At 43.7% G+C, this 15634-nt stretch overlaps 2 protein-coding genes across 2 annotated transcripts in view; both read right to left on the minus strand.

The window, feature by feature from the left end:
- The window catches only part of LOC129700662 (fibronectin type III domain-containing protein 7-like), a 30177-nt gene extending 14543 nt beyond the window's left edge, over positions 1 to 15634 (minus strand). The window contains exons 1-5 of the mRNA XM_055641242.1: positions 15394 to 15634; positions 14844 to 15104; positions 14491 to 14745; positions 13757 to 14017; positions 10473 to 10733 (exon numbers count right to left, since the gene is read on the minus strand). Of these exons, the coding sequence (XP_055497217.1) occupies positions 10473 to 10733; positions 13757 to 14017; positions 14491 to 14745; positions 14844 to 15104; positions 15394 to 15541 (1186 nt within the window). The 5' untranslated portion in view covers positions 15542 to 15634. The remainder of the gene's footprint in view (positions 1 to 10472; positions 10734 to 13756; positions 14018 to 14490; positions 14746 to 14843; positions 15105 to 15393) is intronic.
- LOC129701253 (fibronectin type III domain-containing protein 7-like) lies at positions 4453 to 7231 on the minus strand. Its single transcript, XM_055642386.1, has 3 exons — positions 6916 to 7231; positions 5661 to 5921; positions 4453 to 5569 (listed from the first exon to the last, which is right to left on the minus strand). Exons 1-3 carry the CDS (start codon positions 7199 to 7201, stop codon positions 5280 to 5282), a joined length of 837 nt encoding a protein of 278 aa, XP_055498361.1. The 5' UTR covers positions 7202 to 7231; the 3' UTR covers positions 4453 to 5279.

Raw genomic sequence — 15634 nt, forward strand, 5'->3', positions numbered from 1 at the left:
ACGGGAACATTCATAAGTATAGACTGAGGATAGATCAAGGGAAACTCTCCAAATAATGTATAGATATGATTCTATATACTTCACATGAATTACCTGTTTTAACTGTTAAAGCAGAGCTTTGTGAGCTGTTACACTCCATGCGGATTGCCTCTACAGTTATATAGTAGTTCAGTCCACAGTGCAGATCAGAGACCTCACATTCAGTGCCTGTTGTATTGCAGGAGGCCCAATGGCCATTGATTCCTTGTACTGTTACATGGTATGACTCTGAGCCGTTGCTGGGATCCCAAAACACTGATACGGTGTTATTTTCACAGTTGATGTGAGCGACCATATTTTGTGGGATACAAGGTTCTGAATAGTTGAGAAAACATCGAAAAAGAATCTATAAACAATTGTGGATTTAATATTGCAGTTCTATTGCTCAAAGTTACACAATATTAAATCTTACAACAAACTGCGGAGGAATGGACCAGCTAACTTGAGCAATGAGGTGAAGTGAATGTATTTGAGGTAGAAATTTGGGGACTAGCAGCAAATAAGACAACGTACTGTCATTTCTACTTGTTTATTACAAGGAACTCATACTCATGCTAATCTTAATTAGACTGAGTACTTTCACTACATTTTGCCAAGGGAAAAACACATGAACATAACAGCAATAATCTGTTAGCTCTCAGCTGAAAAACTCCCACAACCTCAACATCACAAAACTGTTGAATCTCCATATTGCATCTTGGATCCCAAACTTCAATTATGGCTATGTTTTGGCTACGTATATTTACACCACAATTAGAACAGATAATTAGTAGTAGTTAACATAATTATTAATATGCATTTTATAATCATTTAAATCATTCCTGACGATTGGTTATTTTCCGGTTTTCGCATAATTAAAAAGTAATTTTACCTGTTTGAATTTCTTCAGCTGAACTTGGTAAACTGGTGCAATTCTCATCCATTGCTAACACAGTTACATTGTACCACTGGCCACATGGGAGGCCCAGGATATCGCAGTTTGCTTCAGTTGTGTTGCACGAGTATCTGTCTCCTTCCATTCCTTCTGCCATGGCCGTGTAGAACACTGCACCTTCACTCTGCTCCCAACACACTGATGTTGTGCGTGCTGTACAGTCCAAATAAGCACTTACATTCTGGGGGCTGCAGGGAGCTGAAGAAATATTTAAAAAACTGGATAATGATTATCAGTCTTATACTTAAATTCACAAATTAGAACATGCAATTTCAAATTGAAAGAAAATGTTATACATAGTTCTTTCTAATAGCCTGGAAGAAGTATTTGTGGCATCAGAGATTCCAACTCTTCTCAGAGTATTCTAAAGTTCCAGAATCCGTTGGGTGAAGAATTGATTTTCATCTCAGTAGTGAATGGCTTACTCCATATTCCTTATTCCAAGAAAAATATGCAAATTCCCGATACATCAACAAAGGGAAACATTGCCTCAGCCACAATCCTGTCAGCCTTGTAATGAAAATTGTTACAGATTCCATAAAGGCAGAATTAATCTGGTCAATTCGGCTGACGTGCCTGATACTACTTACACTCCATGCGGATTGCCTCTACAGTTATATAGTAGTTCAGTCCACAGTGCACATCAGAGACCTCGCATTCAGTGCATGTTGTATTGCAGGAGGCCCAATGACCAAACTTCCAGGTAGGCTGCGCGACTCTCGTCCGCAGCGGCCTCTGCAGCCCGTCCGCGTTTTTATTATTTTTTGTCTATGTTTCTATGTAGTTTTTGTTATTTTTTGTTGGGGTGTGTGTGTGGGGGTGGGGTGGGAGGGAGGGGGAAACTTTTAAATCTCTCCCTGCACGGGAGACCCGACCTTTTCTTTGTCGGGTCTCCGTTGTCGTTGGGGCTGCAACGAGGAGCGGCCTCCAACAGGAGAAGACCGGGGACTCTGGTGCCGACGACTCACCGTCACCGTCGCGGGGCTGGCCGAGTCCGGAGCGGGTGGAGCGGTGGTGGAGCGCTGCTGCTGCTGCGGCCCGACCTCCGGAGATTCGGAGGCTGCAACTGCGGGTCTGGCGGACGGCGGCACCGGGAGCCCGCGGGTCCCTGGAGGGAGACCGCTTTTCAGGGCTCTCGCAACGGCGACTTCTCCCGCCTGAGTTGCGGGGTCGAAGAGCTCCTGGAGCGGGGCCTGACAGCACCGCCCCGCGCGGCTTGGAATGGCCGCGGGACTCTGCGAGCGCACGCCGGGGGCTCTAACACCAAGACCCGGTGTGCGACCTCGCACCACCCGGCGTGGCTTTAATGGCCGCGGGACAATCGCCATCGCCAGCCGGGAGCTTTGACTTTGACTCTGACATCGGGGGGGGGGGGAGAGTGCAGTGGAGAGATAAGTTTTTTTGGCCTTCCATCACAGCGATGTGATGGATGTTTATGTAAATTATGTTGTGTCTTGGGTCTATTTGTTTGTAATGTATGGCTGCAGAAACGTCATTTCGTTTGGACCTCAAGGGGTCCAAATGACAATTAAATTGAATCTTGAATCTTGATACAATATGGATTACAGTGAGGCAACATTTACAATAAGGATTGACGGCATACAGCTAATGAGTGGCCTTGATGTGCTGGTTATTCAACAATTAAACACACAGATAGACACAAAAAGCTGGAGTAACTCAATGGGACAATCAGCATTTCTGAAGCGAAGGAAAGAGTGATGATTTGGGTCGAGACCTTTGTTCAGACCCTTCTTGACATGAGATATCACCCATTCCTTTGCTCCAGAGATGCTGCCTGTCCCGCTGAGTTACTCCAGCTTTTTGTGTCTACCTTCGGTTTAAACCAGCAGCTGCAATTCCTTCTTACACTTGAACACAAATGCTGGAGTAACTCAGGGAAGGCCAGGGGCATCTCTGGTGCCTCCGTTGCCATGCGGTGAGAACGGAGAGGTTGAGAAGGAGTTTCTTCCCAGTGGCCATTCGGACTGTAAACGCCTATCTCACCAGGGACTAACTCTACTGAACGTTTTTCCTTCCATTATTTATTATGTAAAAGAATATGTGTGTTATGATTGTGTTTATAGTTTGTTTGGTTGTTTGTCTTTTGCACAAAAGTCCGCGAGCATTGCCACTTTCATTTCACTGCACATCTTGTATGTGTATGTGACAAATAAACTTGACTTGACTTGACTTGACGGACGTGGATATTGCCACTCTTTGCCTTCTGCCGTCCACATGGGTATATATCCCTCCTGCTATCCACATGAGTATATATCCCTCCAATACCATGGGCTCTCATCTTCTTTAGCAGCCTCAAGTGTGGCATCTTATCAAAGGCTTTCTGAAAATCCAGGTAAACAATATCCACTGACTCTCCTTTGTCCTGTTAGTTACTGTCTCAAAGAATTCCAACAGTTTCATTGAGCATGACCGGCCTATTTTATAAAGTGTTTCTTAGGACTCAGAAACATCATCCTTTATAATGGACTCTAAAATCTTGAACTTGAATTTAAGTTCAGTGCTGTAGAGTTGCAGCCTTACAGCGCCAGAGACCCAGGTTTGATCCTGACTACAGATGCTGTCGGTACAAAGTTTGTATGTTCTCCCTTTGACCATGTGGGCTTTCTCCAGGTGCTCTGGTTTCCTCCCACACTCCAAAGACGTGCATGTTTCTTGTGCATTGGCTTTTGTAAATTGTCCCTAGTGTGTAAGATAGAACTAGTGCACGGGTGCTTGTTGGTCAGCATGGACTCAGTGGATCATGTCCACTTCCACCTTTAACTAAACTGAATTCCCAAGCTGTTTCTGTGAAATTCAAACCTACTGTATCTCCAAAATCAGTGGATACGCCTCCAAATATCAAATTCAGCAATTTAACCACCATCATGCTCTGTCAACGGTACACAAAAAAGCTGGAGAAACTCAGCGGGTGCAGCAGCATCTATGGAGCGAAGGAAATTGGCAACGTTTCAGGCCGAAACCCTTCTTCAGACCCGAAACGTTGCCTATGTCCTTCACTCCATAGATGCTGCTGCACCCGCTGAGTTTCTCCACTTTTTTGTGTACCTTCGATTTTCCAGCATCTGCAGTTCCTTCTTAAACACATGCTCTGTCAACATATTGAAGTAACATAAGGGTGCATGTAAATGATAAACTCTTATACTTCTGGATAGCATGCCATGAAATAATGAGTTACCTGTCTGAATTTCAGTTGAAGAACTCACAGAGTGGTTACAAGTCCTGTCCGATGCTACAACATGTACAGAATATAACTGGCCACAGAGTAACGTGGGTGTTCTACAGGATGTTTCTGATGTGCTGCACGAGACATTGTTCCCATCAGCACCTTCCACAACGGCAGTGTACCACAGTGCTCCTTTACCAGAGTCCCACATTACCAATGCTGTATTGACGTTGCAGTCCAGTTGTGCTTTGACATTATGAGGATCACAAGCGACTGAAAGTAAAATTGAGAGTTAAATTGGATGGCAGGCAGTCGGACCAACCGTAAGTGAGTAAAGAAATAGATGAATGAAGTTATGAAATTTCAATAACTCTCAGAAATAAAATATGAAGAATAATTCAATAATAGAGGAATTTGAAGTATAAAAGCACAGAAGATAGTGAATCTTCATAAATTACAGGATCTGCCATAACTGGAGTGTTGTATCCATTTCAAGATTAAAGAAGGTTTACAAGGTCCAGGAGAAGATGCAGAAGTTACTGAAGTAATATCCAGGGTGAGGGAATTCAGTTCTACGAAGATGCTGGAGAGGAAAATATGGTTCTCCGTAGGACAGTGAAAGTCAAGTGGAATGCATTTGAATGATTTTGCTTGAATAATGACATTGGGTTTGTAGGTTAATAAGCCTCTGAAAATTGTCCCTAATGTATAGTGGAATAACATGGAACTAGTGCAAATGGGGGATCTGTGGTTGGTGTGGACTTGGTGGGGTGAAGGGCCTGTTTCCATGAAGTATCTCCAAACTAACTAAATTAAACTAAAGTAAATATGGTACATTTCTTCTGGGAGGAGGATGACAACCAGAGAATGGATACATTTGAAAAATGGCAATGAAGTGGATGTGAAGTTGGACTAGTTGAATCTTTACATCATAAGCGTGAGGTAAGGCCGTGAATGGAAGTTGAAGAAAATTCTATGGTAAGTTTTTCGAGAGAATTAGATAAATATTTTTAAGGCAATAAAGTATTATAAAATTAATCTGCAGCATTCATATGTGGCAAAAGAACGTTTAATAATATGAAAAAGCAACTTATTTGAATATTGCTAATGAAACCTCATACTTCAGTTGATGGCACTTTCAAAAGTTTTACCTGCATGTACATTGACCACTGCTGCCTGGGGTCTCCTGCAGATATCATCTGTTGCTAGAACAGAGATTGTATAATATTCACCACACTGCAGCTCGTGGGTTTGAGCCCTTGTATCACTTGTGTTGAATGAAGCTGTTTCTCTTTGACTGTCTCGAACAGTCACCGTGTACAACTTTGCTCCGTCAGCTTCATCCCACCAGAAAGATATTGTATTCAATTCACAATTCAGCTCAGCCGTGAGATTCTCAGGAATGCAGGGTGCTATTTAGAAAATACAAATTAATATCAATTCTCTTGCTGCCTGTATTAATTGCCTAAAAATCGAAATGATTCCTTGATGGATATTATTTACCTGTTTGTATCTGTACAGAAATGCTTGAAATGCCATGCCGGCTGTAACTCAGAGTTGTTACGGTTATGTTATAGGATTGTCCACAGTGTAAATCCAGCATTTCGTAGCGTGTATCTGTGGTGTTGTCTGAGTGTGTGTGCCCATCACTTCCTTCAGCTGTTACATCGTACGAGATCGCCCCATTATTCCTACCCCACGATACCACCACTTTATTGGAGGTACAATCCACATTGGCAACAATTTCATCTGGGGCACAAGGTGCTGCAGGAAAGGAAATATTAACATTAAAATCCAAGGGCACAGATATTGCTTGCCAGCATCTCTCAAAGTTCAAGTAGCTTCAGGAGCTACCATGATATTCACATACGTCTATTCAATCCAACCACATTAGATACAAAGAAATTATGCCCTAAGTTCAGCATTTATTTTAAATCCAAGGTGTCCCACTGATTTCTCCGAGTGTTGAATCTTGATCAATGATGTCTGACAGGAATAGGAAGACTCTGGTCGCATCAGAGGTAATTGCTAAAAAAATACAAGGATTGAAGAAAGTTGCAGTACCAGGGATGAAATCATTGCAGTAACTGAAATCCAGTATACCACTAAAACCCGGCCACTGTTTCTCAGACCACCAGTGTTTCATGCTGATGACTGATTATTCCAAGACAACAAACTTGCCATTTCCAATCAAGTTGCTTGGTGCAGTGGATCTATGCCTGCATGTTTGAAGATCAGATACTCCTTGAAGATCAGATACTCCTTGAAGATCAGATACTCCTTGAAGTAAACATATCCAAATATTGGATCGATTTTGAGCCAGCGGAGTCACTGGCAAAAGCAGTGGGCATCTGTAAAACAAGGGCCTCTCTCTGCACTAACATGACATTGCCTCATAGGCCTGAACAACATCACAGAATTCAGTTTTATCTCTTCTCCACCCTGCGTCATTTGGTGATTTGGCATTTGCAACACACAGGTTGAAGGAGTGGAAGCCATGCTGTTTGCCATGTCTTGCATGCTTGATGCGCTGGTAGGTAGCATTGCTAAAGAATTGTTGGTAGTTGCCTCACTTCAGGGTTGCTACCTTACTGCCCTCTCCACACAGATTAGTGTTTTATGAGACCTCATAGTGTTGAACAGTTTAGCTTGTTCCAGAGTAACCAAATAGGAAACAATCTGCATTGTGAAGTGTCTCAAGATAACCTTCAAAGATTAAATGTGTTATATGAAGAGGTATTCTTTCCTTCTTTATTACCTGTATGAATTTCAGAACGTGAGCTTTGGAGACTGCTGCAGGTTTCACCAAATGCGAGGACGGAGATGCTGTACGTTTGGCTGCAGTGAAGATCTGGGATTAGACAGTTTGTGTCGGACGTGGTACAAGTGGCCTTGTGTCCATCGCTGCCCTCTGCTGTTGCAGCGTACCACACTGTGAGATTACTCATCTCCCATGCTACAGAGGCAGTGAGGGCAACACTATCAGCTTGTACGTTCTGAGGAGGACAAGGGGCTTTAGAGAGGAAGAAAGAGAAACAAATCATTAATTAATTATAGTACAATGCAATACAATACAATATTTATTCATTGTCATTTGAACCTCAATGAGGCTCAAACGAAACTCTACAGCCATACAAACAAAACAAATGTCTACAAATGTCTACACAAACAGTAAGGCATTTCAAGTGTAGTGGGTATGGTTTACACCGAAGATAGACACAAAATGCTGGGGTAAGTCAGCGGGACAGGCAGCATCTCTGGATGGAAGGAATGGGTGATATTTCAGATCGAGACCCTTCTTCAGACTCAATTGTATTCTTTGATCTACGGAACAGAAAATACACTTTTATTTGTCTCCAAAGTTACAAAGGCAGAGACGGTGGGGCAATCAACTTGTACGTTCTGAGGGGACAAAGTATGTGGAGAGGAAGAAAAATAAGCAAGTCATCACAGCATCGTACAGACGGAAAAATGGCCAAGAACCCAACTGGTCAATTCTGACCGTTCCCCATCTAAGCTAGAAGAGACACGGAGTGCTGGAGTAACTCAGCAGCATCTCTCATCTCATGGAGAACATACAGAAGTGACGTTACGAGTCGGTACCCTTCTTCAGACTGATTGTGGAGGTGGAGGGACAGGGCAAAGCCTAACAATGAATAGGTGAACAGAGGTGAGGGGGGGGGAAGGGGGGGAGGGGAAGGGAGAGGGGGGGGGGGGGGGGGTTGGGTTGAAAGGCAGATGGCGGACAAAGGTCAGAGATGAAAAGACAGCTGTGAGACATAAGGATTGAAGGTTTGAATTGTGAAGCTAGAGGAAGGAATGTAGGTAGAGGGGGAGGGGGGAAGGAGAGTAGTAGATGCGAGTCCAGGTAGGGAACAGAGGGAGGGGGGAAGAAAAGGGGTTGGGGGAAGAAGGGGGAAGGCGGCTTGCAGTTACCTAATTAGGAAATGGGAAGATGCAGCGAAACCTGGGAGTCATGGTACACCAGTCATTGAAAGTAGGCATGCAGGTGCAGCAGGCAGTGAAGAAAGTGAATGGTATGTTAGCATTCATAGCAAAAGTATTTGAGTATAGGAGCAGAGAGGTTCTACTGCAGTTGTACAGGGTCTTGGTGAAACCACACCTGGAGTATTGCGTACAGTTTTGGTCTCCTAATCTGAGGAAGGACATTCTTGCCATAGAGGGAGTACAGAGAAGGTTAACCAGACTGATTCCTGGGATGTCAGGACTTTCATATGAAGAAAGACTGGATAGACTTGGCTTGTACTCGCTAGAATTTAGAAGATTGAGGGGGGATCTTATAGAAACTTACAAAATGCTTAAGGGGTTGGACAAGTTAGATGCAGGAAGATTGTTCCCGATGTTGGGGAAGTCCAGAACAAGGGGGTCACAGTTTATCCTCGGGGGAAATCTTTTAGGACTGAGATGAGAAAAAAAAAATTTACACAGAGAGTGGTGAATCTCTGGAATTCTCTGCCACAGAATGTAGTTGAGGCCAGTTCATTGGCTATATTTAAGAGGGAGTTAGATGTGGCCCTTGTGGCTAAAGGGATCAGGGAGTATGGAGAGAAGGCAGGTACAGGATACTGAGTTGGATGATCAGCCATGATCATATTGAATGGCGGTGCAGGCTTGAAGGGCTGAATGGCCTACTCCTGCACCTATTTTCTATGTTTCTATGTAAATTTGGATAATTCAATGTTCGTATTGTTGGGTTGTAAACTATCCAAGTGGAATACGAGGTGATGCTCCTCCAGTTTGCATAAGGCCACACTCTGGTAATGGAGGAGACCCAGGACAGAAACGTCAGTATGGGAATAGGAAGAGGTGTTCAAATGGTTAGCAAGCGGTAGATCCAGTAGGCCCTTGTGGACTGAACACAAGCGTTATGCTAGATGGTGGCCGAGTCTACACTTCGTCTCACCGATGTACAGGAGGCCACATCGGGAACATCGGATGCAGTAGATGAGGTTGGAGGAGGTTGGAAACATTGGAAATACCTCGTCCGACTGTCTGGCCCTGATTATCACATTGCCTTCCAAACTCGAGTAAATCCTCGTCTCGGTGTGCATCACGATGGGCCTCTTTCCACACTGTTTCTCTAAATTAAAAACGAAACTAAACTATTTGCTCTACCATTTGATTTTTTGACCCAGGGAAAAAGATTCTGGTTCTGGTGCCTACTCTATGCCTCTAATAATTCTATGTACTTCAATGAGGTCTCTCCGCACCTTCGGCCATCCAGAGAAAATGATCCAAGTCTGTCCAACTTGTCCCTCTAGCTAATACCCAGTAATCCAGACCACATTCTAGTAAACCTCCTCTGCTCCCTTTCCAAAGCCACCAAGTCCTTCCTGTAATGGGGTTACCAGAACAGCATGCAATATTCCAAATGTGGCCTAACCAAGTCTTCTAATGCTGCATCATGACATCCTGACTCTTATTCACAATACCTCGACCTATGAAGGCAAGCATATCACATACCTTCTATAGCGCTCTATGTACTTGTATGGCCATGTTCAATGAGCTATGGATTTGTGCCCCAAGATCATGGCCTCTTTTGCCCCTTCTAGGTGCCCTTCTAATTTTAAGGCCCGGTCTGATTCTACCTTTCTAAACCTTACATTTGCTTCCTTTTTCTTCTCCAAATGTTTTAAGTTTTGTTATCATACCTGCCCCAAATATTATCTCTGGCAGAGGGTTTCCACCACATCCCTCTGTTACCTCTCAGGTTCCTATTAAAATGTTGCCCTCTCACCTTGAACCAGTGCAACTTGTTCCTGTATGGGTGCAGCTAAGAAATAAAAAGGGGATGATGACCTTGTTGGGAGTGTACTACAGGCCTCCAAACAGTCGGCGTGGGAATTGGAGGAGCAAATATGCCAAGAGATTGCAGGCAGCTGTGAGGCAAATAATGTAGTCGTAGTGGGGGATTTTAACTTTCCCAATACAGAAGTGCGGCACGGTGGCGCAGAGGTAGAGTTGCTGCCTTACAGCTCTGGCAGGGCCAGAGACTCGGGTTCAATCCCTACTACGGGTGCTGTCTGTACAGAGTTTGTACGTTCTCCCCGTGACTGCGTGGGTTTTCTCCGAGTTGTTCGCTTTCCTCCCACGCACCAAAGACATACAGGTTTGTAGGCAAATTGGCTTGATATAAGTGTAAATTGTATCTAGTGTGTTAATGTGCGGGGATCGCTGGTTGGCACGGACTTCGGTGGGCCGAAGGGCCTGTTTCAAATGACAGAAAACATTTTTTTCCACTGGAGCAGGAAAACCATTTCCTCCCATCAGAGTTTAAAAAAAAAGGTTTTATACCTGTTTCAGCTTCAAAGACGGAGGTGTTTACACTCTGACAGTAACTGTCCATCGCTGTTACAGTTAGTGAGTACGTTTGACTGCAGTGCAGGTCCATGAATTCGCAGCTTGTCCACGTTGTGTTACACAGTGAAATGTGTCCATCTTGTCCTTCTGCTGTTGTAATGTACCACATCGCCCCATCACTCTCCTCCCAGGCCACTGATGTACTCTTGGTGTCACAGTTCAGACTGGTGGAGATGTCCTCTGGTGCACAAGGTGCTGAAACGTACAGAAACAACAAACTGGCTGTTACAGTGCAAGGAATATACTTCATCTTGAATTCATTTTTACAGCTTCTTTCAAGGAATAAAGCACCATCACATATTTGACTGGTCATCTGGATTTTTATAACAGAGCATTTCAATATTGATACCCTCTGTTTACCGTATGTAGTTACAGCTTCAGCTTACATCTTAGAATTCTACTCATTCTGGTGACAGGAAAAATGACTTTAACTGGGACTGTTTTTTAACTGTCCAACTTGCTAATTTTGCAAAGATTACAATTTTTTTAAATAACTCTCACCAACCTTTGTAATCTCTAAATGAGCATTAATATCAAATTTCTATGCATTGTAGGGCACATTTTCCTGGACCTACTCCATCTTCAAAAGATTGAAAATCTCTGCTCTTACATTTGCTCGAGTGCATTACTGAAGATAATATATGGAAGATGGGCCTCAGTAGAAAGCTGCTCTTATCCCAGAGCAAGAAGTGTCGATAGGAAGGGCCTTGAGGCCTGAAACTGAAATTCATTTTTGGTTCAACTCTCCATTTTCATTTATAGAGTTACTCACGCTATGAATACTGAACATGCCTGCTTCAATGAAAATACTTTGCGATCAAACAATTATTTTTAAGCAGAACCCTTTTTCAAGCAATATCCCTACCTTACTTACTATGTCCGAGAGCAGAGTGCAATTCCATGCATTATCACACACACTTCTTATCATCCTTCCTTTTCAATGAATCTCCATCTCAGAAACATAGCTTACAATGTTTATACATAATTCTACTCAGAACATATCGAGTGGCACAGTGGCACACACGGTAGAGCATAGAGCCGGAGACCTTGGTTCGATCCTGACCTCGGGTGCTGTCTATGTGGAGTTTGCACCTTCTCCTTGTGACTGCGTGGGTTTCCCCTGGGTGCTCCGGTTTCCTCCCACATCCCAAAGACGTGCGGGTTAGGTAATTGGCACCTGTAAATTGCCCCTAGTGTTGAAGGAGTGCATGAGAATAGTGGGAGAACCTAGAATCAGTGTGAACAGGTGATCGATGGTCAGCATGAACTCAGTGGAACGAAGGGCCTGTTCCCATGCTGTATCTCTAAACTAAAGACTTTAGACATTCAGCGTAGAAACAGGCCCTTCGGCCCACCAAGTACACGCTGATCAGCGATCACTCAGTACACGAACACTACCCCACACACTAGACACAATTTTACAATTTACCAAAGCCAATTAACTTACAAACCTTACAAGTCTTTGTAGTATGGTAGGAAACCGGAGCACACGTAGAAAACGTACAAACTCCTTACAGCTAGTATCAGTAGTCAGGATCAAGCCTCTCTGTGTTACAGTCTACGGTGCTGTAAGGCAGCAACTCTACCACTTTGTCACTGTGCTGCCCTAAACTAAACATTGCACTTCAAAACTCATCACTCTCCATGAATTTCCGAGTCCATAACAGCTGTTATGTAAATGACTGCCCTGAATCACGTTATTTCAATTCCTCCCATGATTTCACTCCGTCCTACTTCAGAAAACACTTCTTGTTTACCGTTTCTTATTTCTATACTGCATAATGGGCCTGTCCCACTTAGGTGTTTTTTTCGGTGACTGCCGGCGACTGGTCGTAGCAGGTCACCGAAAAACCGGCAACTGGACCCCCCCCTACGACAATGTCTACAACAACCAACCACCTAGTCGACGTCAAGCTATGGCAAGCTACCGACAACTGGCGACCCATTAGGTCGTCCACCTACGACCACACCTACAACAACCTACATCCACCAGCACAAGCTACGACAAGGTAAGACAACTCAGTGGCCAGTCGGTACCTGTCGCCGGTTGATGTAGGTCAGCACCGAAGTCAGCACCGGCGACAACCTACATCATCCTGGCGACAACATACGACAGCACCTACGTCAGGAAAAGTCAAGCTACGCTCATTGGCGTCAACGGTCGCCGACTGTCGCCAAAATGTTTTGAACATTTCAAAATCCAGCGGTGACCAGAAAAACGCTACGATTCTTTGGGCGCCTGAAGAGACAACTCACGACCATACAGGCGACACCCCGGCGACCATATGGCTATAGCCTAGTTACCTGTAGTGGCGTAAAAAAGTTGCCTAAGTGGGACAGGGGCATAAGGCACATTTCTTGTTCTTTATCGCAGATCACCGTCACTGTCTTCAGGAAGTGTACAAGATGGCGTCTAAAACGTGGCGACTCTTGTGTACTACCCTACACTCTTCTACTTAGTATGATTGAGCCCATTGTACAGTAGGATTGGCACTGAAATGTATGCAAAAAGAAATTCACTTTACCTACGTACACGTGATAATAGAGTACCATTGAACTATTGAGCATCCATCTTGGAGGGGAGGATGCTCCTCAAACTGCAGAACATCCTCGCCATGACACACTGGTCAACCTGAGGAGTACCTTCAGCAACAGACTGGTTCTACCAAGATACATCCCCAATCCTTTCCACTCGTCACTTTAATTTCATGTTTCATGTATTTTGTGTTTTTATGACTGTTGGCAGATCAATTTCCCTCCTGGGATAATTAAAGTTCCATCGTATTATAGCGTGTCGTTGTATATTTCTGCATTCCTTTCTCCCTCACAGCCATTTGCGCATCTTTGCAGCATCAGCTTCTTCTTCTACACAGTCTTTGGTGACAGTGGCTTCAGCCAGCAAGGAACTGATGTGTAGATCACTTTTGAAATTACTTTAACCAGCGACTTCCCTGAAATTCTGCATCTTATAAATTGCCTTCAGTCAGGACTTCTCCCAATTGCTATCAAATATCCATGTTCCCTACTCCAAAACAAATTTTGGACAATCTATAATAGATTGTTAAACTAAATATGCATACAGATAAAGTTACCATTGGGGACACAATGTGGGGATGCTGGAGTCTTGAGCAAAAAACAAACTCAGTCCCTCAACTTTGCTCAAATTATGTTTAAAAATACAACGTGTTAAATAAGTCTGTTCTGCACAAGAGACCTACCCGTGTTCAATACAATCTGGGAGCTTTGTGAGTTGTCACATCCACCGTCCAGTACTGTCAGCGTTACATTATACACCTGTCCACAGTGTAGGCTGGGTATTTGACATTCTGTATTGACTGTCTCACAGGCAGTCACGTGCCCATTGCTTCCTTCTGCTGTGGCGGAGTAAGACACGGCACCTTTAGTGTGGCTCCACAGCACAGAGGCATCGTTCGTGTCACAGTCCAACTGGACATCAAGATTCTGTGGGATGCACGAAACTGAAAAAAAGGAAAAAGAATGGATGAAGATCATTTGTATATAAGTGCAAATTAGGCTGGTTTGGCAAACTGGTCTTTTCCTGGATTTCAAAAGGACCATTTGTACATAGGTATACAGTTGTGAAATTGTGGAATTCTCTGCCACAGAAGGCAGTGGAGGCCAATTCACTGGATGTTTTCAAGAGAGATTTAGCTCTTCGGGCTAACGGAATCAAGAGATATGGGGAGAAGGCAGGAACGGGGTACTGATTTTGGATGATCAGCCATGATCATATTGAATGGCGGTGCTGGCTCGAAGGGCCGAATGGCCTACCCCTTTCTATGTTTCTATATTTCAGTCGCTGTAGAGAACTAATGGAGTGGTTTATATAACTGAAATCTTTAAAGGTATTTTCAGGTGAAGAATATTTTAGAAAGTACAGAATTCAGACTGGTGGAGAAATTAATGATTCAGGAAACACCTCTGCATTTACCTGTTCTCATTGTGATGGAAGGACTTTCAGCACTGTCACAGCTGTCATCAATCGCAAAAACTGAGAGGGTGTAGGTCTCTCCACAGTGTAGGTCGGTGATATCACACAGTGTATCATTGGCACTGCATTGCTGCACATTGCTCCCTTCTGCAGTAGCCATGTATGATATTGCACCTTCACTGAACTCCCAGGAGACCGACATATGTCCAGCATCACAGTCCATGTGAGCGTCAACATTCTGGGGCACACACGGTACTGCAACGAGAACATTCATAAGTATAGACTGAGGATCCATCAAAGGCAACACTCCAAATAATGTATAGATATGATTCTATATACTTCACATGAATTACCTGTTTTAACTGTTAAAGCAGAGCTTTGTGAGCTGTTACACCCCATGCGGATTGCCTCTACAGTTATATAGTAGTTCAGTCCACAGTGCACATCAGAGACCTCACATTCAGTGCCTGTTGTATTGCAGGAGGCCCAATGGCCATTGATTCCTTGTGCTGTTACATGGTATGACTCTGAACCGTTGCTGGGATCCCAAAACACTGAGATGGTGTTATTTTCACAGTTGATGTGAGCAACCACTCTCTGTGGGATACAAGGTTCTGCCGAATGTGGAATAAAAAAAAAATGGAATTTTTAACCTTATTTGAAACTAATGGTACAACAATGTCTGAAAAATATTGATTATATAAATATTATGGAATGAAATGACATGAAAAGAGCCACTCAAGATGGTCAACATCCGACAAGACTAACTGATGGAATAATGAATTTGTATCAAAGATTTAATGCACAGCTCTCCATTTTTAAATGCTTTACCATATCAATTTATGCCTATTTGTTTGTGATTCTATTTTGCTTATTTTCATAGAAGGATAACCATAATTTCACCTGCTTGAATTTCAAAAGCTGGACTTGGTAAACTGGTGCATTTCCCGTCCATTGCTAACACAGTTATGCCGTACATCTGGCCACATGGGAGGCCCAGGATCTCACAGTTTGCCGCTGTTGCATTGCACGAGTATCTGTCTCCTTCCATTCCTTCTGCAATGGCCGTGTAGAACACTGCACCTTCACTCTGCTCCCAACACACTGATGTTGTGCGTGCTGTACAGTCCAAATGAGCACTTAC

The sequence above is a fragment of the Leucoraja erinacea genome, chromosome 10 (assembly GCF_028641065.1).
Source record: "Leucoraja erinacea ecotype New England chromosome 10, Leri_hhj_1, whole genome shotgun sequence".
NCBI lineage: Eukaryota > Metazoa > Chordata > Chondrichthyes > Rajiformes > Rajidae > Leucoraja > Leucoraja erinaceus.